The 26,179-nt window shown below is 42.5% G+C and overlaps 2 protein-coding genes across 4 annotated transcripts in view; both read left to right on the forward strand.

Moving 5' to 3' along the window:
* Positions 1–2,527: 2,527 nt before the first annotated feature.
* CEP85 (centrosomal protein 85) overlaps positions 2,528–26,179 on the forward strand; it is a 35,768-nt gene continuing 12,116 nt past the window's right edge. The window contains exons 1-7 of one of the 3 annotated variants that reach the window (XM_086716117.1): positions 2,528–2,647; positions 13,093–13,166; positions 16,614–16,766; positions 22,312–23,006; positions 23,835–23,968; positions 24,391–24,508; positions 25,605–25,790. In XM_086716117.1, the coding sequence (XP_086572243.1) occupies positions 13,112–13,166; positions 16,614–16,766; positions 22,312–23,006; positions 23,835–23,968; positions 24,391–24,508; positions 25,605–25,790 (1,341 nt within the window). In that variant the 5' untranslated portion in view covers positions 2,528–2,647; positions 13,093–13,111. Of the gene's footprint in view, positions 2,648–8,220; positions 8,366–13,092; positions 13,167–16,613; positions 16,767–21,744; positions 21,995–22,311; positions 23,007–23,834; positions 23,969–24,390; positions 24,509–25,604; positions 25,791–26,179 lie in introns of those variants that run through there. The other 2 variants (XM_025935078.2, XM_086716118.1) reach the window with 2 other exon arrangements.
* CD52 (CD52 molecule) overlaps positions 25,555–26,179 on the forward strand; it is a 49,303-nt gene continuing 48,678 nt past the window's right edge. Inside the window, exon 1 of the mRNA XM_025931741.2 lies at positions 25,555–25,562. The gene's annotated coding sequence lies outside the window, so the exon portion shown is untranslated. The remainder of the gene's footprint in view (positions 25,563–26,179) is intronic.

Genomic DNA, 26,179 nt, shown 5'->3' on the forward strand with positions numbered 1-26,179 from the left:
AAAGCCTGTCCAAGATTATAGCCAATAAATAACATTCATTCCTTTTACTTTTTCTTCAAGTATTAAGGGCCTACAATGATAAATGTAAAAAAACAAAACCAAAACTGACATTTCAAAGTGCTACACACTATGCAATATACCTGACATGCATTACATTTAATAGCTAATACTGACACAGCATTTACCCCATGCCAGGCAAGTTCAAATTACTTCACATATATTAATTCCTTTAAGCCTCACAACACACTGTATGAGATAGTTGCATTTTTATTCCCATTTTATAGATGGAGAAACTGAGGCTCAGTTCACACAACTGGTAGACCTTTCTTGGTGCTGGGAAGGCCAGGTCTTTACCTTTAACAGCTTGTGGTCAGAAGAACAAGCTGGGTCTCCTGACTTCTAGGTTGTATTTCATTAATATTAACAGATCTTCACAGAGCACAGTGAATCATTCATTACCTCACTGATTCCTGAAAATAGACCTAGGAAGTATTATTTCCCCCCGCTTTACAGATGAGGGGATTAGAGTGGGTTCAGAGAGTTGAAATTACCTGACCAAGGGCACACCATTGGTCTATTCACGCTTTAGAGTCCGGGTTCTGAAACACCACCAAATCTGTCCTAGCATGTAATTCTTCCTTTGTCAGGAGGAAATAGAACCTAGTGATTAAAGGGATGGGGGGGAGGGGGGGCACAGCAGCCAGGCTGCTCCCTGAAGAAACTTGAGCAACCTAATTAACCTTTCTGAACCTCAGTTTCCTTATCTCCTTAAAAAGGAAAGGCTCTGTCAAGGTGGTACCTAGAATGGACTTATTGATGGTGAGCTTGAGCCCCAGAATAAAGACCATGGAGTAAAAAGACTAAATGGGCTTTGAGGAGTACAAGAGACAGAGATCAGACAGGTGACTCCCTAATGCCCAAAGGAGGTGGCATCTGTGTGGACAGGTAACTCAGTGGGTAAGTAATTTGCTGTCCCTTAGGCTTTTGCATTGGCTGGTTTCTCTTCCTAGAAACCCTCAACTGAGATACCCATAGGGAAAACTGTCATCTCCTTCAAGTCTTTGATAAAATGTTACCATTTCAAGGAAGCCTACTGGCCCATGCTATTTAAAATTGCAACTACTCTCCCCTCATCCGTTCTAGATCAGTTTCTTTCTTCTGTGTATCACCTCCTAAACTATATGCCATATTACATGAGATAATTTGCTTTTTAAAAAATTAAATTATTTCTGTCTGTCTTCCCTTAACCACAAGAGAATAGGGGGTTTGGGTCTGTTTTGTTCACTCATGTTCCCTAATTCTCCCAAGGACCTAGGACCTAGAACAGAACCTGTATATAGTAAGAATTTCCTTCCACCATGGAGTCTATAGCACAGGCCGATCCAAATATTACTAGTTATAGTGAAGCGTTTACATTTAGGTTATTGTCACCTCAAAAAAGTCACCATGACAATAGCATGGACAGTTCAGACCATTGGCTCCTAATCCCTTAGCTCAGAATTTTCTATGTCTATCAGAGGTTGCCACTAATCCCTACATTGCCATCAATAACTGAAGTTTCTTTTTTCAACTTGGAAAAATTATTGCTAAATAAGTGATCACTGATAAACTATGCCCAGTCAAGCAAAAAATTATTGAAAGGAGAGAGCCTTAGAAAAACAAAACTAAGACAAAGAAAACTAAAAGATCATCTTTCCATGAATTACCCCTAACACACCATCAAAATAATAATAGTGAAGAGAAGGGAAGGAGAAGAAATAAAAACATAGTAGGAATGAAAAGATGGAAAGAAAGAAAGAAAGAAAGGGAAGAAAGAAATGGAGGGAAGAAAGGAGTCAGAGGAGAGAAAGGGGAAGAGGCAAAAGTATATAAAGTATATAGGATTGATGTGAAGATGAAATCAAATAATGCACGTAAAGTTCTCAGTACGACACGCAGCGTTCACAAACGGCACAAGCGAAAAGGGGGAAATCAGTATTTGTCCGTCCACACCGCTGGCCCAAGCCAGGACTCCTAACAGTCAATGACTGCAGCCTCTTTCCACAGCTGCCCAGTCAGCAACCGGCTGCTAGGAGGCCTGCGGGCCAACGGGGCCTCTCTGCAGGTGACGCTGGCCTTCAACCTGTTCCACTTCGTGACCAGCGACACGTTCTACTTACGCAGCCGAGTGACCCTGTGTGACAAGCGGGAGGGACACCCCTGCCAGCCGGTGAGCTGGCAGCCCTGGGGGATCCTGGCAGTTTCCTTAGCCTACGCCTGGCGCCGGTGGAGGCGGCCCACTGGAGCCAGACACGTAGCAATACACCAATGCTGCCATCCTGGGGGCGGGACTAAGGATGGCGGTGTTGGGGATTGGCCTATCCTGCCGGGGGCAGGAACCGGAGGCGGGGCTTGTGTTGCAAGGGTCCAGTGGTTGACCTAAGGGGCGGGATTTGGGGGGAACACACCTGGCTCCCCGGAGTCTCGCGCAAATGCCCGCCCTTGCTGGGGCGGGGAGGGACCTCGCTACCCTCAAGCTTGCTTGTCCCCCGCCGACCTGTAGGCAGAAGAGTTCGCCTGGGAGAAATCGAGCCTGGGAGATTCCGATGCAAGGGCGCCTGAAGACCGGCGCTGGCTGGGTGGTGTTCGGAGCCCATCCGGATTAGCGGTAACTGGGTCATTAAGGGGCCTCTCTGACTCCTCTTGCAAAGCATCCCACTGACCTGCTCTGAGACCCCTCCTACCTTCATGTCCTCACACTCCTCTCTTAATCCAAGTCCATATCCTCCCCAAACCTATATCCTCTTCAGCTTCTCCTCTGCTCAGGAAGGGTCCCCTCTCCTCACGGATCATGTTCTCATTCAGTTTCTACTCCTCTCCTCCCACTCCCACCTTTCCCGCCACACCAGCTCACTCTTCCTGTAGTCTGTTTGTCCCTTGTGCCAGCCTACTTTTGTGTATCTTCCTTGCTGGTCTGGAACAGTCTCTCCTTTCATAACAGTCCTCCAAAACTCCGACCCTCATGGAAAAGCCTATCTTAGTAAGTACGTTCTTATTAGAGGCAGAAGACTCATCATCACACCATTGTGAGGCCCTGCTTCAACAAAGGGTCAGCCCTCTTGCCCAATCTTGATGCAACAATGGGAATCCTGTCAGAATGTTTCCTGGAGTTCAATCTTCTTTTCTATGTGGTTTGAGTTCAATGCCTCCAGCAGCACGTGTTTGGCAGATTGGTACACAGGGATTGGTGTGAAATTCTGGCGGGTGCACCAGGGTCTGGGGGGTGCACACTGGGTTCTGACTGGTGCTGGTCTTGGATCCTATCTCTGCTCATCTCTGTGTGACTTGGGAAAAGTCAGTTACCCTCTTAGAGTCTCAGATTCCTCAGCAGTACACAGCAGAGTTGTCATTGTGGGTTGTTGGTACTTACAGTTAGAGCTTTACACTTTGTCAGAACCTGAGACTAGACAGAAATGACTTAGAGTAGGGGGTTAGGGTCAGGCAGGTAATAGGTGAGAGGAGATGAGTGGGGTCCACATTGAACTAGAGTACGTTTCATCCCTGTACTCCATCTCTCACCCCCAAGGGAGGGACTGTCGGGACAGTGGGAAACCTTTGTTGAAAGAATGCATGAGTGGATTACTAAATAATTCCCCAAAGTGGAATATCTAAGCCTAAATCCACTGAACCCTGTTGGTAATCATTTGTTTCTTTCCTGCAGAAGCCTGGATGGCTGTCTTTATTCTGATGGTGATAGGCTTGATGCTGTGATAAAATCCTGCCGAGATATCTTCCCCAACTCTAGCCCTTGGCTTCTAGTTTTGTTGCCTGAAGTAAGGGTGGGGTAGAGGAAGATTTAGGGAGAGACGAGTAGTCTGTCCTCTAGTTAGGGAGACAAGATGAAACCCCAGTGTGTCCCAACTACTATCTGGTAAGGAATGTGGCTGCTGAGCCTCAAGCTGTGCTTCCTCATCCCACCATCCCTTCCCATCTCTGGAACTCTTCCAAGGATAGGATTGGGCTGCTCAATACGGTAGGGGACTGGGCAGGGAGTATAGCCAATAAACAACAAGGAATTTTCCTACTTTGACTCCTTTTCTGTGTAATCTGACTACAAAGCTTCAGCACTTCATGAGTGTGTGTAGTTGTGAGAAGTCACTTTATTCTCTATAGGCATCAGTGTTTGTGCTACTATCATGTATCCATTCAAAAATGGGTTGGAACCTACTATGCCCCAGTTCCTGTGGTAAGCCTACACAAGACACAGTTGTTAACCTTACAGAAAGGACAGCTGAGTGCAGGAAGTAGGTGGTGTGGACCAGGAGACAGGACAGGCTTAACAGGTTGGCAGAGTGGCACTTTTACAAAACCACAAGAAGGCCCTTGTGCCTCTTTTGTTTGTTTTGTTTTTGAAATACTTTTGATTGATATCTATGACCATTTTGGAAATCAATTTCTTGGGAAAGTATTTTGGTACAAACAATAAAAGTTAAATTTAACAGTCTTGGGGCTTCTGGGTGGCTCAGTCGATTGAGCATCCAACTCTTGATTTTGGCTCAGGTCATGATCTCATGGTTCATGAGATTGAGCCCTGCATTGGGCTCTGCGTGCTTGGGATTCTCTCTCCTCTCTCTCTGTCCCTCTTCCCCCTCACCTCTCAAAATAAATAAACTTAAAGAAAAAAAAGGATTCTCTCTTTTCCCTTCTGTCCCTCTCCCCCAATTGTGCTCCCTAAAAAAAAAAAAAAAAAAAAAAAAGACGTTAAAAAAAGTCAAATTTAACAGTCTTAACATTTTATTTGCAAGAACTTTTCTTCTCATTTAATGCTTTAATAGCTCCTAAAAATTAAATCAGATGATCAGTCCATATTATCATTTTTAAAATTTTAATTAAAAAAATTTTTTGAGAGAGGGTGTGTATGCGAGCGAGGGAGAAGGGCAGAGAGAGAATCTTAAGCAGCCTGCATGCTCTGCATGGAGACCTATGTGGGGCTTGATCCCATGACCCTGGGATCATTACCTAAGCCGAAATCAAGAGTCGGGCACTCAACCAACTAAGCCGCCCAGGAACCCCTATATTATTTTAAGCACACCAAAGTCACACATTTTTTTAAAATTTTTAATGTTTATTTATTTTTGACAGAGAAAGAGAGAGAGAGAGAGAGAAGAGTGTGTGAGGGGAGGGGCAGAGAGAGGGAGACACAGAATCTGAAGAGGCTCCAGGCTCTGAGCTGTCAGCACAGAACCAACATGGGGCTCAGACTCACCAACTATGAGAACATGACCTGAGCCTAAGTCAGCCCCTTAACTGACTGAGCTACCCAGGCACCCAAAAAGTCACACATTTATTAAATCAGCATGCAAGTAATTACATTTCATTGGGATTTCATATTCACTTTATAGGCCTGGAGTAAAGTATTTAAATAGACCTTTTGGTCTATTTAAATCTTAACTTTTGCCCTTATTATTTTTTTTTTAATTTTTTTTTTTAACGTTTATTTATTTTTGAGACAGAGAGACAGAGCATGAACGGGGGAGGGTCAGAGAGAGAGGGAGACACAGAATCTGAAACAGGCTCCAGGCTCTGAGCTGTCAGCACAGAGCCCGACGCGGGGCTCGAACTCACATACCGCGAGATCATGACCTGAGCCGAAGTCGGACGCTTAACCGACTGAGCCACCCAGGCGCCCCACTTTTGCCCTTATTTAAAATATATCCTGAAGGTGGGGTGCCTGGGTGGCTTAGTCCATTGAGTGTCTGACTTGATTTTGGCTCAGGCCATGATCTATTGGTTCAATTCATGGGTTCGAGCCCCACATCGGGCTCTGTGTTGGCAGTGCAGAGCCTGCTTGGGATTCTCTCTCTCTCCCTCTCTCTGCCCCTCTCCTGCTCTCTCTCAAAATAAATAAACATTTAAAGTATATATATATATATATATATATATATATATATATATATATATCCTGAAGGAAAAAGGCAAAATATTACTGATTGTACTATGCTTAAATATCTCAAAAAAATAGAATGAAACAAAATTAAGTAAACAAAGAAGCTACTGAGCTTAAACTATATTTAGTTGACCAATGAAAGAAGCCTCTGTGCTGTGTAACAATAGATGCTTATAAAATAAGCCATTAGACAACACTAATGCATGTGAAAGCAGTATCTCTAATGATATGATTACAACTAAGATGCAGTTAGTTTATTTTCTTATTTTCTTTGATTAAGCTGGGGTGGGATATATCTGGCCAAGTCTTTTTTCACTCAGGTGATAATTCCAAATTTTATTAAATTTGCAGCAAGTCTTTTTTTTTTTTTTTACTTGTTTATTTTGAGAGAGAGAGAGAGAGAACGGGTGGGTGAGGGGCAGAGAGAGAGGGAGAGAGAGAATCCCAAGCAGGCCCCATACTGCCAGCACAGGGCCCCCCATGGAGCCTGAACCCACAAACCATGAGATCATGATCCAAGCTGAAATTAAGAGTCAGACGCTCAACTGACTGAGCCACCCAGGAACGCCAGGTCTTTTAAAAATAATAAAGTAACTGAAGATTTAAGACTATCTCATATCTAAAAACTGATTGTGAATATTCTCTGAAATTAACATCTGATCTTTGTTAAGACATGAAGACTCATTCACATTTGAAAATTAGTAGTATGATAATGGAGTTACTTTTAAAATACAGATATCCAGGGTACCTGGCCAGCTTAGTCAAGGTGGAGCATTTGACTCTTGATCTCCAGGTTGTGAGTTTGAGCCCCCACATTGGGTGTAGAGATTCCTTAAAAATAAAATCTTTTTTTAAGTTTATTTTTTTAATTTGAGACAGAGAGAGAGAGCGAGCAAGTGAGGGAGGGGCAGACTGGGAAACAGGGAGGAAAGAGAGAATTCAAGCAGGCTCCATACTGTCAGCACAGAGCCTGACCCTGGGCCTGAACCCACCAACCACGAGATCATGACCCAAGCTGAAATCAAGAGTCAGATGCTTACCCAGCTAAGCCACCAGGCACCCCTAAAAAAAAAAAAAAAAAAAAAAAAAAAAAAAAAAAAAGGACAGATATCCATTGGAGAAAACTGCATAAATGCACTATGTGCCATTTGTAAATTTAAATCTCAGCACTTCCACTATGTTTCCAGTTAGCTTTGTCTTCCGTTCTCTGTATCAGCTCTTCAAATACTCTCTGTTCTTCTCAGTCCCCTATATGCCCGTTCCCTCCCTCTTCACAGATGTTTTCCACAAAAGAAACAGAAGCAATCAAGTAGAGGTTTCCACTACCCATTAGTCTATCTCCTACCCACCAGTCTACAAATTTATTCAGACACCTATCCTTACTATTTAAGAAAGGTTTCTGGTCCTAATTTAGAGAATATCCCCTAAATGCATCTATCACATCATACCCAGATTCATTATCCATTAAATCTGCTATTTTATGCCTTCTATATCGTTACCTTAAAATGTTATGAGACCAGGGTGGGGATAGAACTTTGGAGCACATCCCCAGAGTCCTAACTCTAGACTGAATTTGATCCAGTAATTAATTCTCTTTAAGTCTGGTTCTTCAAAGTTAAGAAATCCCAACTTTTTAATGCCTCTCCCTCCCAGGTCGGGTTTCCAGAAACCCAGAATTTGTCACTATCCTTTGGCTGATGGCTTTGTTCCTCCTTTTAACAATTCCCCGGTCTGATTCTGAAGTATACATTAACGCAAATGAACTTAGTTCTTTTCCTGGGGACGGAGTTTGGGTAGGGAGGCAAGATCGATCTGTTAGTTACTCTTCAACCTGAGTCCTGGTCACAGTCTTGACCACTGGCGACCCTAACCCAGCCCACGCCCTGCCCCAGCCACAGATGAGCCCTAACCCTGACGAGGCAGTGACCCAGGCCACACCCTAACTCCGAACCACCACCTGACCCTTTGCTTTATCTCAGGTGGGCCCACTTATAGGTAGTGGGGAATGGGAGAAGGGTGGGACCGGTTGGGGGCAGGGGTTCCTGAAAGATTTTCCCTGGCATCAGCTTCCTGATCCGCCCAAGCCCAGCAAACCACTTCAGACCTGAGTCTGGAGGGCTCCGCCCACAGCCGAGACCTGGCTAGGGGCAGGGCAGAAGGTTCCGAAGGGCGGTGAGGTCATGCGCAGAGAGATCCGTCCGCTCCCGGCGCCGAGCGCAGCGTGCAGGGGCGGGACACCGGCGCGGCCCGACTCCTGATTGGCCCCAGGCGGGGAGAAGGGGGCGGGGGCGGGGCGGCGCGCGCTCTGAGGCGCGCGGCCTGGCGGGTGTGTAACGGCCGTTAGGCGAGTCGAGGGAGGGAACTGCTGCCTGCGGCTGACGTGGTGGCCGCAGTCGGAGTCCCGGGGTGAGGGATTTCGCCGCTCGCTTTCGGCCCCACGTAAGTCCTCCTCCCCTCGGGAGCCCTTGACGGGCTGACAGACCCCGCCCCACCTTGGGGAGCCCCGGAGGAGCCCCAGAAACACTCCTGACCTGCCTTCTTCGGGGGCCGCAGGAGAGCGAGGCGCATGCGCAGAGCCGCTAAGCCGTCCTCTATGGGTCTCTCACCCGCTGGGCTTCCTAAAATAATACCCCGCTCACGCCCCCTCGCGACTCGCTCACGTCCCCGCCCTCTTTGCCTGGCTTTCTCCATCCTTCACTCCACAGCAGTTGCTTTACCTTTGTAAAGGGTAGGCCCCGTGCCAGTCGCCGGCGGGACGGCGGGAAGCACGTTGGTTGCCTTCACGCGGTACGCAGTCCCGGGAGAAGAGGCGACATTGCTCGGGTGACGACTCGTTCGTTAGCACTCAGTGGTGTGGGCTGGTCAAGTACGCAGAGCGCTAAGCACCAGGCGCCGGTGTAGTTCGGGAGGGCAGGGAGCCCTCCATGAGGAAGCGAAGTTGGGGCTGAGGCTTAAAGGGTGAGTAGAGAGTTATGGTTGGGGGACAGACAGCACTTGTGAAGGCGCCAGGCTAGAGTTTCTGAGCCGACTTTGCTCCCCACGGGATATTTGACGACGTCCGGAGACATTTGCAGCTCTACAGCTCGGGGATTGCTCCTGGCATCTAGAAGTCAAGGATGCCGCTAAACATCCACCTTACACAGGACAGAACCCCCCCCCCGGCCCCCCCCCCAACACTTATCTGACCGAAAATGCCAGGAGCATCCCGATTTCCGAACCCTGCTCTAGACGAGGAGGAGCTGGTGCTTTGGATGAACCATAAGTTTAGTGGGTTACAGCATGTTTGTTCAATAGAAGGTATCCAGCACTTCACGATAAAACAGGAGGATCAGAGCCCTGTTTGTCTTTTACGCCAGTATATTTCCAGCATATGGCACAGAGCCAGGCGAATAGTAGGCACTCAGTAAATTTTGGTTGATGAATTGAATACTGTGTGCTGGGTCAGGAGGGTCGATAATACCAGGATGATTAAGATAACCACGCCTCATTACTTATCCAAAGTCCTTTTCTCAGGACTTTGTAAAGATAACTTCTTGGCAAGGATTTGGCTTCTCTTTCTTTAGGTATGGTTTAATGAATGATCATTAAATGATCATGACAGTGTGATGGTGTGGGATTTTTTTTTTTTTTATGTATGTTTGTTTATTTTGAAAGACCGCATGCACAATGGAGAGAGAATCCCAAGTAGGCTCTGCACTAACAGCACAGAGCCTGATGCGGGGCTTGATCCCACGAACCGCGAGCCCATGATCTGAGCCGAAATCAAGAGTTGGAGGCTCAACTGACTGAGCCACCCAGGCACCCTGATGGTGTGAGATTCTTACTGTGCTTGTGTCAGCTGTGTATCCTTTCAAATCCATTCCTGTCTTGATGTGGTTCTCAGCAGCTGCCAAGTGTGACATTCCACACTAAGATTATAATTCTTTAGGGAGAGAAATATAACAGTCAAACCTAACTCTTGGGTAGCACCTTGGAAAAGAGAGCCTGTGTGGTGACCAGGGGCAAAGTGAAGAAATTGTATGAGCTGTCCCTGCTCCCAACTTCTTTGGGGCTTGCAGCTCTGGCTGGGTCTGAAGCAGAAACCCCCAACTTGTGGTGCCTTGGTAACTTCCTTTATTTCTTTTTGTCACACACAGAAAAATGCTAACTAGACTCCTTTAGCATTAGAGCACAGTCCTGGCTTTGAAGCCTCTTCTGGCTGTATAACCTTCACCTCTGTAAGCCTTCATTTTTTCATCCATGAAATGAGGGTAATACTAGTAATTGCCTCATAGGTTTGATGTGAGCATTGATAAGACATGATACTTATAGAGTGTTTAGCACAGTGCTAGGTGAGTAGAAAGTACTGAATACATATTACATTTGTTGGATGAATAAATAGTTTAAAGGGCTTTGAAGATAGAAACCATCAATGTTGAGTGCTTTTTTTTTTTTTTTGTCTGCTTCCATTCACTCCTACCTTTCTTGACTGTGTAATTGGTTATTTACATTACTTCTTGTATATTCATTTCTCTCACTTTTATTTCAGGAAATCTTTATCTCCTTCAAATGATCCTAAAAACTTCCACCAATAACTCATCTACTTCTGAACTTAGTAGGAAAAAGTTAAGAATGATCTCTTCCATATTGTTTTGCTTCTTTTGGGAGTTCTTTTTTTTAATTATAATTCACATACAATAAAATTCAATTTTACATGTGTACAATTCAGTGGTTTTAGTACATTCACAAGGTTGTGCAGCCATCACCACTATCAAATCTCAGGAGATTTTGATCACCCTGGAAAGAACCCCCATATCCATTAGCAGTCACTCCCTATTGCCCCTCCTCTTAGTCCTTGGCAACCACTAATCTATCTATGTGGATTTGCCAGTTCTGGACATTTCATATAAGTGGAATTTATCCATTCATCGGTTGATAGACATTTGAAGTTTTTTTCTTTTTGGCTGTTATAAATAATGCTGCTCTGAACATTCATATACAAGATTTTGTGTGAGCATGTTTTTTTTTTCTCCTGAACATATACTTAGTAGTGGAATTGCTGAGTTATAGAGTAAGTTTTTAAAAAAAAATATTTTATTAAAAATTTTAAATGTTTTTATTTATTTTGAGAGAGACAGAAACAGAGCATGAGCAGGGGAGGGTCAGCGAGAGGGAGACAGAATCGAAGCAAGCTCCAAGCTCTGAGCTGTCAGCAGAGCCAACCGTGGGGCTCAAACTCGTGAACCATGATATCATGACCTGAGCTGAATTTGACACCTAACTGACTGAGCCACCCAAGTGCCCCTAGAGTAACTCTTTAATTGAGAGTTCTTTTGTCATCCTATCTTCAACTCTTCTGAATTTGCAAAGGTCTCAGAATCCAATGGGCCTACTACTATTTTTGTTATACTTTAAAGAAATGAGTGAAGGAAAGGATTTTGATAGTGACCATTTGATATCACTACTAGGCAGATAATCTAATCCTTCTGTGTCACCATTAACACACTGAATGATAATAGCCGTATATGTTGAAGCTTTTACTGAACAATCTCTTACCCACTTTGTCAAGACCTGGGATTTCAGGGGATAGTACCATTAATGTAGATGCAGTGAATAAGTGAGGGTTTGGGTTGTTGTTACTAAGAGAAAACTATAGAGGTCAGTAAAGCATACTAGAGAAATCTGTACCCATATAGCCTTTGTTTTCCCTTCAGAGTTGAATTTCACCTCTTAAGAATTGTGATCTACTGACTGATTTTGTTCCAAACTCTTTGGGAGCTCTTATAAATTCAGTTTCTAAATTCATACTTTATCTTCCAGGGACCACAATGTACCTCTTTTTTATTGACATAAACTGACAAGTAATAATAATAAAAATGTAATTAAGCACTTAATATGTGTCAGGCACTGTTGTGAGTTAATTCTAAATGAATTAGCATGAATTAGGTTTTGTTTTTATCCTCATTTTTATATGAAGGAACTGAAGCACATAGATATTAAGAAATTTCCCCAAGGTTACACAGCTAATTGAGAAGTCAGACTTCACATTCAGGCTGTCTGATCACACGTGCATACTCTGAACCACTTCCCTGTACTGCCATGCCTTTTAAATACTATTCAAAAATAAGATATTTCCTACTTTTAGTTACAGTTAATTAAAGCTTTTGTTTACACAGATAGTAATCAGACTTATGCTGAATTCTCACAGCCTAACATTAGAATAAATGTAAGTGTTTTAAGAAGTGGGGAAATGGGAAGAAAACCTCATGTTCCCAGCTGAGAATTGGAGTTATGCTTATGACCAAGAATTCTGTTTGTGAATCATATGACTAACTTTCATTACTGGAGGAATAGGAGAACTTAAGTTAATTGTAACTGAAGGTATAATACTCCACTGGTGGTTTGGTTGTTTAGTTCTTTCTCCACTCCACTCCCCCATCCTATTTTCATGGCTAAGAAAATCCATGGCAAAGTTTGTTAATTAAAAGTAATATTAGGGGTGCCTGGGTGGCTCAGTCGGTTGAGCATCTGGCTCTTGACTTCAGCTCAGGTCATGATCTGACAGTTTGTGAGTCTGAGCCCCACATTGGGCTTTGCGCTGACAGTGCAGAGCCTACTTGGGATTCTCTCTCTCTCCCTCTGTCTCTGCCCCTCCCTCCACTCATGTGTTCTGTTTCTCTCTCTCAAATAAATAAACTTAAAACAATAAATAAAAGTAATATTATTTTGGGGGTGCCTGGTGACTCTTGGCTTCAGCTCAGGTCATGATCTCATAGTTAGTGAGTTCAGGCCTCACCTCTGGCTCTGTGCTGGTGATGCAGAGCCTGCTTGGGATTCTGTCTCTCCCTTTCTCTGTGCCCCTCCCCTGCTCATGCTCTCTCTCTCAAAATAAACATTTAAAAAATATATCATTTTTAATTTTTGCAGCAATTGAGGGGTTCTAGGATCATATAGGATCAGTATTGGGAATCTCTATTTGGTTCTAGGTTTTCTCTCCCTTAATTTAGGAAGAGAAGTAGGAAGGAGTATTAGGAGTTGCTTTGCCTTAAAAAATATCTTTAGGAGTAAAACAAGTGGAGGACTAAAGACTATTCTGTGTGGTTTTGGCAGTTTGGGTTGAATGGGAGTGAGTTATAGGGAATTAAAAGTAATGGAGAGATCTGACTGGTTATTCCTTCATTCTGCAGTTGGCTCAAATAACTATTGATGGCCATGCAGGAGAAATACCCAAGTGAGAGGATCTCTCATGTGACTTCACCAGGTGAGTAGTCAAAGTTTTCTGGGTTAAATTCTGACTTTTGCTCTGTTGTTCCGTAACAAGTTTCCTTTAAAGGAAATATTCAGCAAACAAGCATTCACTGAAATGCTTGAAAAGAACAAAAATAACAGGAGGCTATATTCAATAGAAAAACAGTCCTCTCCAAGAGAACAACTGTTTATCTCGGGTCCTACATGGCTTCCAACAAGCCCACGTGATTGTTTGGGAGGGGAGGACACATGAAGGAACAGAATGACTTTGGAACATAGTTTCATTTGAAATCAGAAAAACACAGCATAAATTACTGTGTTCTATGTTGTCTTTGTAGTCCTGTGGGTGTGTCAGTCATCTGCTAGCCCACAAAGATTGGAATTCTTCTTGGATGCCTACAGTCTCAGTTATGTTGTCACTAGAGACTCAGGAATTTATCTTTAGAGTGGATTGACAAGATTTTGAAAGCTCAGCAGATATACTAAGTGGATATATTAAGTATATTAAACATATATAAATATATGTATACACAATAAACATATTAAGTAGATACAGTATATTCAAGTAGGAAGTAGCATAGAAGAATAACTTTTTGAATCTGGGGTATTTATGAAGAAAAGGGTACATTTTATTCAGCTAAGGATATGCTTTATTTTATTTTTTTTAATCTTCATTCATTTTTGAGAGAGAGAGAGAAGGTGAGCAGGGGAGGGACAGAGAGAGAGGAAGACACAGAATCCGAAGCAGGCTCCAGGCTCCAAGCTGTCAGCACAGTACCCGGTGTGGGGCTGGAACTCATGAAATGCAAGATCATGACCCAAGCCAAAGTCAGACACTTACCGACTGAGCCACCCAGGTGCCCCAGGATATGCTTTATTTAACTTTAAAATCCCACAGTGCCTTATAGCAGACATTTGTTAGATATTTGTTGTATTCTCCTAGGCATGCTGCCTTGCAGAAATTATGCATTTTAAAAAGCATTTGTTGAATCAATTCAAGATTCATTCAGCAAATATTTATTGATCATCTGCTATATGCCACACATTGTTTCAGGGCTGGATTGTACAATTTCTTACGACAATTATGTGTATAAAACACAAGTTTTTGGGATGTAGCAATTTCTAACAAAACTCACTGCTCTTCTGATGGCTTTTGTCTTTAGTAATCTCTCATTCAATAATGATGGTCTTAATATTTTGATGAAGATGCTGGTGATAGGACATGTGACATAACACACAAAAAATTTTGCTTTCAAATTTGAATTTGGAAATAAGCATAAGCCTCTTTACCTATATCAAAATAAAATTTTATTTTAACAAATATCTCTTCCAAATTGATGTGTGGAGTGAGCAGATAGAAAAGTGGTACCCATAAAGAATGGAAGGTTAGTAGTAAAACAAGAAGTGATTTCCAGTAAGAGGCCAGGAAGATGGTAATAGAGGCTCTTAATCAGTTTTCCTTATTTCAAAGGGTCTGGCAAATTGTAAGCTAACTAGAGAGAGAACGCCATATAGACTCATCAAGAAGTCAGATTACTTTCTTTCTAGTACTTAGTACAGATAGTAACACCAGCTAATCTTAGGCTGATCAGAAGCTCTGATTGTTGGGTATATCTTCTATGAAAGATTATTACTGATTACTGCATGTATATAAATTCTTTCAAATCAGGCAGTCCACTGTGACCCAAAGAATAAAAAGGTGTCCTTGGAGAAAGTTAGGGTGCCTTCAGTAGAAAGCAGAAGTGTAGCAAAATTAGAAGAAAGTGGGTGAAAAAGATGGGAGAAGCACTAAAACTGGAACAAGAGAGAGGGTGGTTTGTGTTGAGATATCATTTGCTTCCCACTAAATCAAAGAGTCTGTAGAACTTTATTTTCTGATTTCAACTCAAACTCTGACACTTTAAATGGATAAGTAGACACCATTTCCTCTTTGTCTGTTTACACTGATCATCAGATACAGTTTAGAAAATAGTGGTTTTTTTTTTTTTTTTTTAACGTTTATTTTATTTTTGGGACAGAGAGAGACAGAGCATGAACGGTGGAGGGGCAGAGAGAGAGGGAGACACAGAATCAGAAACAGGCTCCAGGCTCTGAGCCATCAGCCCAGAGCCCTACGCGGGGCTCGAACTCACGGACCGCGAGATCGTGACCTGGCTGAAGTCGGACGCTTAACCGACTGCGCCACCCAGGCGCCCCGAAAATAGTGGTTTTTTAACAATAAATACTAGCAAATTATTTATTGAATATTTTCTACTTACTGGCCTTTAAATAGCAAGCTAACAGAATTAAAAATATCTCATCAGTCTTGTTTTGTCTTACCCACTCGGAAATTTTAGTGGTTTCTTTGCATTGCACTCAAAGTCTTAAACTCTTCAGATTGACTTTCAAGACTTACCTTGATCTGGATTCACCCTGCCCACAGGGTATCCTTGTTCAGTCAAGCAATGATTTTCAACAACAGACTGGACTGCCTATTAACCTAGGGAACATTTGGAAGCATATGGGGTATTTTCAGGTTTCACAGTGATGGTGGGATGGGGTTAGGGCTGCTACTGGCTTTTTTTTTTCAACGTTTATTTATTTTTGGGACAGAGAGAGACAGAGCATGAACGGGGGAGGGGCAGAGAGAGAGGGAGACACAGAATCGGAAACAGGCTCCAGGCTCTGAGCCATCAGCCCAGAGCCTGACGCGGGGCTCGAACCCACGGACCGCGAGATTGTGACCTGGCTGAAGTCGGACGCTTAACCGACTGCGCCACCCAGGCGCCCCTGCTACTGGCTTTTAATAGTGACCAGGGATACTAAGCCATCCTGCCACATATAGACTACACATTGAAGAATTGTCATGCTCAGAATGCCAAAAGCAACCCTGTAAGGGGAAAGAATGTGGATATTGGAATCTAAACAACCTGGGTTCAAATCTCAGCTCTATCCATTGTAAAATAGGGGTGATGATACTGTTCAGTAAGGAAGATGAGATCATGTTGATAAAGTGTTATGGCTTCTAGGTTTCAAAACATGGTAGTAGCTACTATTAAATAGTATTGTTTTCCATCCCAGTACTTCTGGGTTCTTGGTAAGTCTTATTTCTGTCTGTGAACATTCTCAACTCTCATGCTATTTCCATTTAAAATTAACTAACTCAGGGGCACCTGGGTGGCTCAGTTGGTTAAGCGTTTGACTCTTGATTTAGGCTCAGGGTCGTGACATTGAGCCCAGCACTGGGCTTCATGCTCAGCGTGGAGATTCTCTCTCCCTCTCTCTCTGCTCCTCCCTTACTTGTACTCTCTCTCAAAAATAAAAAAATAAAATTAACTAGGTACAGGAAATGAAATAGGTTCAGGAGAGAGAAGGGTAGGTGCTGCTATTTTTTCATAGGTTTAAGTGATTTATTTAAACAGTCTTGTGGGGGTTATATCAGCTGGTTCACACTAAAGGTGGGAAATGACACTTGTTTCAGGTTCCGGTGTAATTCAAAAGGGCAGTTCCCTGGGGACTGAATGGCAGACCCCAGTTATCTCAGAGGCTTTTCGGAGTCGCTTCAGCCGCTGTTCAAGTGTAGCTGACAGTGGGGACACAGCCATTGGCACATCATGCTCAGACATTGCAGAGGGTAAGTGTGAATTAATGTTTTGATTACCAATATGTGTTGTCATTTTCACATTGTGTTCCAGGTATATTGTCATTTCCAGAGTATTCATAACTCAGTCCCTTCAGCCAGGGAGTTTGCTTGATTTTTCTTACTCCCATGTTTCTTACAACTGGTCCTTTCCTCTCAATTTTTACTGTTTGTCCTATCTTAAACAACTTTCTAGTAGGTTTCTTGGCTTCAAGTGTTTCCCTCTACTGCCAGACTAATTTCTAAAAGCCTGATTTCATAGTTTTCCTTTCCTGTAAATTCTCAACTGCTTCTATTACTTGGAGGATAAAGTTCAGGAGCCTTGCTGAGTTCTGTGATCTGGCCTTATTCCACCCATTCAGACATATTTCTTAACTGTCACCAAGTATGGTGTTTTATTATGTTATGAAAAAGCACAGAACTTTTGTTGTTGTTATTTTTGGCTATCTGAACTCTTTCCTTTTTTTTAAGATTTTATTTTTTACATTATCTTCACATCCAGCATGGGCCTTGACCTCACAACACCAACTGAGATCAAGAGTTGTACACTCCACCTACTGAGCCAGCCACATGTCCCTGAGTGCTTTCCTTCTTTAATCTGGGCCCATTTGTGCTGTTTCCACCTCCTCTTGCCCTTCCCAGCTATGCTGATCTTATATTTCAAAATCTAGTAAAGTGTATGATAAGACTTTTCTCATCCCTTCCACCCATTACTGATCTCCCTCTCTGCAATCTTGTATCTTTATTGTGCCTGCCATTTTGGGGGCACATAAATTAAGTAATAACTGCCAGACAGTACTTTACAAGAGTTTTTTCTTTTTAGTTAGTTAGTTAGTTTGTTTGTTTATTTAATCTGTATACCCTATGTAGGGCTCAGACTCAAAACCCCTAGCTCAAGAGTCACATGCTCTAGCAACTGAGCCAGCCAGGTGCCCCAAGAGTATTTTATTTTTGCATTTAGATAGTGAGTTCTTAGAGGGCAGAGGACCTCATAATAATAACTAAAAACTATTTATTAAATACTTTGTGATGGATACTATACTAAATTTTTTCTACATTTTTCATTAATGTCTTTAAGAACTCTATGAAATATTTTATTATTTCCATTTTACAGATGAGAAAGCTGAATTTCAAAGTGTTTAGATGACTTGATTAAAGTCACAAAACTAGTCACTAGTATTTTATCAGATGTCACAGCCACTAGGATGGCTATAATCAAAAACATAATAACAAGTGTTGGTGAGAATCTAAAGAAATTGGAACCTCTATACAGTACTGGTGGGAATGTAAAATATTATAGCTGCTTTGGAAAGCAGTTTGGCAGATCTTCAAAAAGGTAAACATGGAGTCACCCTATGACTCAACAGTTCCACTCCACCTACCCAAAAGAAATGAAAACACATTTCCACACATAATCTTGTTATAGGAATGTTCATAGCATTATACATAGTAGCCAAAAAATGGAAACAACCCCAAATGTTTATTAACTGATGAATGGATGAGTAGAATGTAGTATATCCATATAATAGTACATTTTTCTGCAATAAAAAGAAATTAAGTACTAATACATGCTACAAAACGGATGAACTTTTAAAATATTTATGCTAAATAAAGCCAGACACAAAAGGCCACATATTGTATGATTCCATTTATGTGAAATGTCTAGAATAGGCCAATCTATAGAGACAGAAAATAACTTAGTGATTGCCCACGGCTAGGGAAGTTAGGGGAAATGGAATGTGACTGCTAAAGGATAAGACGTTTCTTTTTGTGGTGATAAAATGTTCAATAATTGATTTTTGTGATGGTTATACACCACTGAATATAGTAAAAACCATTGACTTGTACACTTCAAGTGGATGAATTGAATGGATGTGAGTTATATTTCTGTTTTTTAAATTTTTTAGGTTTATTTATTTTGAGAAAGAGAGCGTGTGTGCCTATACAAGCAGGACAGAGAGAGAGGGAGAGAATCCCAAACAGACTGCACTCTGTCAGCATGGAATCCGATGCGGGCTCGATCCCAGGAACCATGAGATCATGACCTGAGCCAAAATCAAGAGTCGGACACTTAACTGATTTAGCCATCCACGCGCCCCTAGGTTTTGTCTACATGTGCAGTCATGAAACCTTTTTCATTTTGACTAAATAATCTTTTAAAAATCAAACAGTGGTCTAGATACTCTGCCTACTGAATTGACTGACTGTATTTAATTCAGTCACATCATTACACAGATTGTATGCTTTTTATTCCTTTGGGGAAAAAATATATATATTTCCTCTTGTGCATTCTTAAAAAAAAAAAATTTTTAATGTTTTAATTTATTTTTGAGACAGAGAGAGAGCGTGAGCAGGGGAGGGGCAGAGAGAGAGCAAGACAGAATCCGAAGCGGGCTCCAGGCTCTGAGCTGTCAGCACAGAGCCCGACACGGGGCTCGAACTCAGGAACCACGAGATCATGGCCTGAGCCGAAGTCAGACACTTAACTGACTGAGCCACCCAGGCACCCCAAAATTATAGTAGCCTTGATGTAGTGACCAAAGCCATTGGTCTAGAAGTTTGTTTGTTTTTGTTTTTTTTAAAGGATCCAAGGTATCTTCTCTGCCAAAACAGTTTTGTACAATGGTCTTTATCTTAATTCTTGTTCATTTTGTTTATGAATCTAGCTTGGTTTTGTTTGGAGCCCAGTTGACAAGAACCCTTTTGACTGGTATAAAATATAGTTCATTGTTGCATCTTTTTTTTTTTTTTTTCATTGTTGCATCTTTAAACTAAACAGGCTTGGTTTTGTTTCCACCCCTCATTAAGATGTTTTACCTTGAAGATTCTCAAGGGACTGGTGGAGATATATACTTGAGAACTCAGAGGCTTTCAGCTCTTTGCTAAAGACTGAAATAGTCTCTGGCTTAGTTCAGACTACCTTACTTCATAAACCAGTATGAGATATAGACAGAAATGATCAAGATTTAGCAATAGCTGAGACATCTGGGTGGCTCAGTCCATTAAGTGTCTGACTCTTGATCTCAGCTCAGATCTTGATCTCTGGGTGGTGAGTTTAAGCCCCACATTGGGCTCTGCACTGGGCATGAAGCCTACTTAAAAAAAAAAAAAAAGATTTAGTTATAGGGAAATCTACCCCTTACCAAGAAAGCAGAGTTGTTAGAATTGGGGGAGAGAGGGTGGAGCAGGGCAGTGGGTATTGTTGAGAGGAGAGATTTAGAAATATGAATACCCTTAAAGTGGCCAAAACCCAATGATTCTGAGAACTGTAGACTTTTCTCTCCAAAAAATCACATATCCTATACTTTAAATTTTGAAAGCCTTTGAAAATTGTAGAAGGTAAGTGGCCCTTTTGAAAATAAGTGTTGCTGTTTGTTTCAAAATACAAACCAGACTTAAGGTGTAACTTGACATTTAATACCAGTTTATCAGAATCACAGCAGATTCCTTACTATAAGTAGATAAACCTAATAGATAAGTGACAAATGATGAAAATTTTACTTTATTCTTTTTATTTTTTTATTTTTTAAAAGTTTGTGTGTGTGCGTGTGTGAGAGAGAGAGAGAGCACATATAAGTTGGGGAGGGGCAGAGAGGTTGAGAGAGGAATCCCAAGCAGGCTCCACATCATCGGTGCAGAACCCAGCATGGGGCTTGATCTCACCATCGTGAGATCATGATCTGAGACGAAATCAAGAGTCAAACACTTAACCAACTGAGCGCCCCAAGATTTTCCTTTGTTCTTTTGTCTGTAGATGAAACACACTCCTAGAAAATTAGGAAAACCATATTCTCCTGGGTCATTTGGTACCTTTCTTCTTGGCTTTGGTTTTGGCATTACTACTTTGGGAGTTGTGGGCTCAACACTGAATTTGGTGAGTCTTAAGAGTGAATGGTGCTGTAGATGAAGAATGGAAGGAGGTGTCGCAAAGTTCAGTGTAATAGCAGCCCCTCATATGCTGCAACCTCACTGTCTTCTGTTCCATAGTTATACTTTGAGAGCAGAGACCCTTGGTGAGAGTGGATGTTATGATGTTGTTAACAGAGGATTTCAAGTTGGGAGCTTACTATCCTTGGAAGTTTTCATCACCACCAGTCTACCTTATCCTTGTTGACTATTCCTATGTTTATGTTATGGGACATCAAAAACTGTATCCTTTGCCTCTGAAATGTTCTTCTGTCTTGGTCCTGAGAGGCAGACACATTTATCAGAAATAACTGTTGTTGTTTTGATTTGGTTTTTGTTTTGTTTTAGTATGGCTTTTTATATCCCCAAGATCATCTGAGTATAGGAGATTAGATACTTTGCCTTATCCCATACATGATAAGGGATAATTTGGCATGTCCATGTTTTTAAAGAGCTGCTTACAAATGCATATCAGAAGATGGTAGCCAATCTATAGTAAGGTTATAGTATCTGTCTTCATTAGCTGAGTGTGTTCTGTGTTGGTTGATGGAAAGGAAAAAGAGAAATGAATTAAATTGGTAGTCCATTCTTCTCCATGGTAGATGTGCTTGGTTTGGAAATGAGTACTGGACATAGTTGAAAAAGGAAGACATTTCTATTCCTTGTCCCCTTACTCAGTTTTTTCCTGGTGAAAGTAACAGGTATGTTTCCTAATGTTACTGTCTTGTTGTTTGCTTGCAGTCCACTTCCTTGGCACATTAGTTCTGTGACCCTGTAATCTTTTTCAGAGTAGTACTTGAAAGTTGGAAATAATGTAGAAATGTGAACCTTTTGCAGCGGAGCTAATCAGAGAGTTGTCTCCCAAGACCAATCAAGAGCTAAAGGAAACATAAATCGAATCTAAAGGAAAAGTGAAAAGTCACAGTTAGATACAAACAAGGGGGAAGTGAAAGGCAAAATATAAAATAGAGGATTTCAGTGTGTACCCACTTGAGAGTGCTTACTGTGCTGGAGTGAAACCTGAGAGTTACTAAGAATAACTTCACATATCCAGGCAGTCAGGTCTGGTGCGTGGGAGAGAGAATAGAATCCTGATTCAGATGCTGTACTCCCTGTCCTGGATACAGAGCAGCACTATCCACTGTACCTTTTTCTTTGGATAGTTTAGATTCATTGCTTACCTTTGCTGGGAAGCTTTTGGAGGCCACAGAGGATTCTGGCAGCCCTCCCTTGGAAAGAATATTTTTATTGGATCGGATTATAGCTTGAGAGTTCCCCAACTCCCAGAAGAGTAAGACCTAATCCATTTCCCTTAAGTAAGTGATTTTTTTTTTTTTAAGTTCAGTTTTAAGCTTTGTTTGTTGACTGGCAAGATTTTTTATTCATATACAAAGGACAGAGTGTAAATTAAAAGTAAAGCTAATGTTGCCTTTGGTTGGTTTACCTTGTGAATGGCATTTGAGATCCTAGAATACATACTTCTAAGTTAGGCTGCCTTGTCTTTCTGCCTGATACTTGTGATAATAGTGTCCACTCTGCCTGGTCTCAGGACAGAGAATGTCTGGTGTGGCAGCCATACTCAAAAAAGTATGCTCCTTCAGTTTTGACTTACGGAAATCTATTCTCTTTGCAGATTTTTGTAGCTCAAGTAGCAGCCCTCCTTTCCAGCCCATCAAAAGCCACATAACCATTCCAACAGCCCATGTGATACCTTCTACTTTGGGGACCTCTCCTGCCAAGCCAAATTCTATACCTTCTGGACCCTCTTCCTCCAAACTCCCTTTATCAGGGCTGGCTGAAGGTGTGGGGATGACAAGAAATGGAGACCTTGGTGCAATGAAACGTTCTCCAGGCCTATCTAGAGATTTCATGTATCTCTGTGGTGCTACCGGAGAAAATGGAATTGAGCAGTCCTGGTTTCCAGCAGTGGGCCATGAAAGAGAAGAAGAGGTGAGGAAGTTTGATATTCCCAGTATGGAGTCTACCCTTAATCAGTCGGCAGTGATGGAGACATTTTATTCAGATCCCCACTACCAAGTCCACTTCCACAACCCAAGAGCCGACACAAACAAGGAGTTATACAAAGTGTTGCCTGAGACCAAGAAGGCACCGGGCAGTGGGGTGGTATGTGAGCGGAATGGACCTCACCCTAACAGCAGTGGAGTGCTCCCTTTGGGACTCCAGCCTGCTCCTGGCTTCTCCAAGCCTATACCCTCTCAGGTATGGCAGCCGAACCCTGACCCTTGGCATCCCCGTGAGCGATCTTGTGAGCTCAGCACGTGTCGACAGCAGCTGGAGTTGATCCGTTTACAGATGGAGCAAATGCAGGTAGAGACCCCTTTCCTTGGATTTCACAGGTTCTGTGCAGATCTTAGAACTATATAGGTTTTGTCCTATAAATTTCGATTCTAAAGAAAACATTTGTAAGAAAAAGAGAAGATGTTTGTAGATAGGAAGTGAAGGCTTGTGAATGCCATGTTGGTGGTCTCATTAAATACCAGATAGGTCCTCCAGAGTAGAGGGTTACAGCAGAAGACCCCAAAAAGTATAACATTAACAATGATCATGTACTACATACTGTGTACCAGTCACTAGGGCAGGGACTTTCACATACAGAATCTTATTTAAATCTTGTAGCACTTTGATGAGGTAAATGTAAAAATTTTACCAAGTTCTTAGAATAAGTAATCTGTCCAGAGTCACAAAGCTGGTAAGTGGCAGAGCTAGGGTTTAAAACCCATCTCTAAACTCCTGTTTTCCTTCTATTATATCAATTTTGTGTTTAAAAAGATAAAAAAAAAAGGCCTTGTACTGCTTAAGAGTGGAAAGGAAAGGAAAGAAGCAGGATACATTCTCCTTTCCTAGTTGGTGAGGACATCTTAGCTCCTGGTTTGCCTCTCTTGCCAGATAATGAAAGATAAGTGACCTTTTCTTAGAACCTAGAGCCTTTCTGAGCAGGGAGTGTCCAGTTGGCAGAAGTCTCCCTGGCAGGTTCTTTCCAGTCATGCATCAGAGCTAAAATTATTTCATAAACACTGGGCCTTCTCAGGCTGAGCCAAAGTGAACCTTGACTAGAGACCCAGCTGGGTACTCCTCAGGTGTTTTCAGGTGCTTGTGGGTCAAGGTCAAGCCTCTCTGGGCCTGCTTGTCTTCCAGCTTCAGAATGGAGCCGTCTGCCATCATCCCGCTGCTTTTGCTCCTCCACTGCCCACATTAGAACCAGCACAATGGATCAGCATCTTGAACAGTAATGAACACCTTCTGAAGGAAAAGGAGCTCCTCATTGACAAGTAAGAGGGCAAGGGGTGCCCTAAGATCAGCCTCTGCTCTCCCAGCCCCCATTGATGGCACCTAATGAGGTCTTCCCAAGGATAGCACATCCCCCTCTGTTTGGGTCTACACCTTGCCTCTTGGTAGAGCTAGGTTGATAAGCACCGAGTCCTTTATCTGACTAATGTGATAGGCGAATTGTGTGTCCTCAGGGGCTCTGGAAGTGCCTGTAGGGGGCAGCCAGTTCTTTGCAGCTGATCTTTCCTTATTTCCCAAGTCAGTTTTCTTATTTTCTCTTCTTCCTTCAGTAAAACAATACTGCCCATAATGCAAGGCCTTTGTTTTATATACTATGAATTGTACTCAACTAAGGAAGGTGGGGGCTCATATTGCAAGTAGGTTAGTGTCAGGACCCTGGACCTCATTCTGCTGGCTTTTGCAGGCAAAGGAAGCACATTTCTCAGCTGGAGCAGAAAGTACGAGAGAGTGAACTACAAGTCCACAGTGCCCTTTTGGGCCGCCCTGCCCCCTTCGGGGATGTCTGCTTGCTGAGGCTGCAGGTAAGCATTGGCAGCCAGAATGGTACTCTGATTGTCATAACTCAATATCTTCCCTTTGCTTCGTACTGTTAGGTATCCAGGAGATAGAAAAGGGATCAAGTGATGTAAAATGTCCTTGCCCTCAAAGGAAGGACAAAGCAAAGCCCTCAAAGAGTAGACATCCTAATTATAAAGCATCCCCTGTTCTGCCTTTGTGGGAGCAGAAAAGATTTAAGGGTAAAATCAGGTATGCCTTGGTGTCAGGACATACTTGGGAGAAGAGGAAGGCAGAGCAAGGTACATAGTAAGGTTCTAGAGTTGGGTGATGTTCTAAGTCTTAATCTCCCAGCCTTTAGCCAAATGGAGGGGGAGGCAGAGGTAACGGGATTTACAGCCATTCTCATTTTTATTCTTCCATGTCTAGAAGCAGCTAAAGGAAGCCATGTTTTCACTAATGGCAATGGCTCCTAAAAAAAAACCTTGCTTTGTTGACCAAGCTTCTTCTGCAATATGAGCTTTTGAGTGATGGGTATTAGGCAGATTATAGTACTGGCTTTGTCACCTAGTGGACCTATTAAGATTGTGTTCTATGTTATGGCATCAGAATGTTAGAGTGAGAAGGGCCCTTATATAAAATCTAGTTCAGTCCTCTAATTTGCTGATGAAAATATTGAGGCTCAAGAAAGAGGAAGAATTTTTTGCCTAAGGTCATGTAGACAATAGAGGAGGACCAGGCCTTGAGCACAGGTCTTCTGAGATCTTATCCTGTGTTCCTTCCATTTTACTACTAGCACCTCAGGCGTTGCTTTAAGGCAGTGATTCTGAAATTTGAGTGTGCATCAGAATCACCTGGAGGGCTTGTTAAGACACAGATTATTGGGCCCTATCCCCAGAGTTTCTGATTTGGTGGGCTGGGAGTTGGGCTCAAGAATTTGTATCTCTGACAAATTCCCAGGTGATGCTGAAGATGTTAGTCCTAGAACCACACGGTGAGAAGCACTACTTAAAGAAACTCTTAGAGAAAGATGATATTTGACCACAAAGAATACTGAGGATAAGTAAAGTACATGGGGCTGTAAGGGTAAGGAACAGTCACATATCCAGAATCTTTATGCAGGAATTGCAGCGAGAGAACACTTTCTTACGTGCGCAGTTTGCACAGAAGACAGAAGCCCTAAGCAAAGAAAAGATGGAGCTTGAAAAGAAACTCTCTGCTTCAGAAGTTGAAATCCAGCTCATCAGAGAATCACTCAAAGTGGCATTGCAGAAGCACTCAGAGGAGGGGAAGAAACAGGAAGAAAGGGTGAGCTAAGGAGCTGGTAGCTCTCTAATTCACAAAGGAGTTGGCAGTAAGCCCTCTCCTGTCAAACCCTAAGCTGTTTCTGGCCCCCATTCTTGGAACTAGGAGGAGCCAACTGGGTGAGATCTTACACTGACTTTTCATGCAGGACTGGTCTACTGGAAATGGCACCTCTCCTTTTTGCTTATCTCCACAAAAATACCACAGAGTCCCTCACTACCCCAGGTCGTGATAGGCCCCCAGCTGGCTTGGGTAGAAAACCAGCCTGGGCAGTCATACTAGATGGTACTGTTGCAAGTGTTTAAACACCTGTGGTAAATTTATATCATTCAGCCTGGTTTTTCCTTATTCTGCCTAAAAAGTAGAGAAGAATTCCGTGTGTGCAGCCAGTT

Source organism: Puma concolor, chromosome C1 (assembly GCF_028749965.1).
Source record: "Puma concolor isolate L17-30 chromosome C1, mPumCon1.1.hap2, whole genome shotgun sequence".
Lineage (NCBI taxonomy): Eukaryota > Metazoa > Chordata > Mammalia > Carnivora > Felidae > Puma > Puma concolor.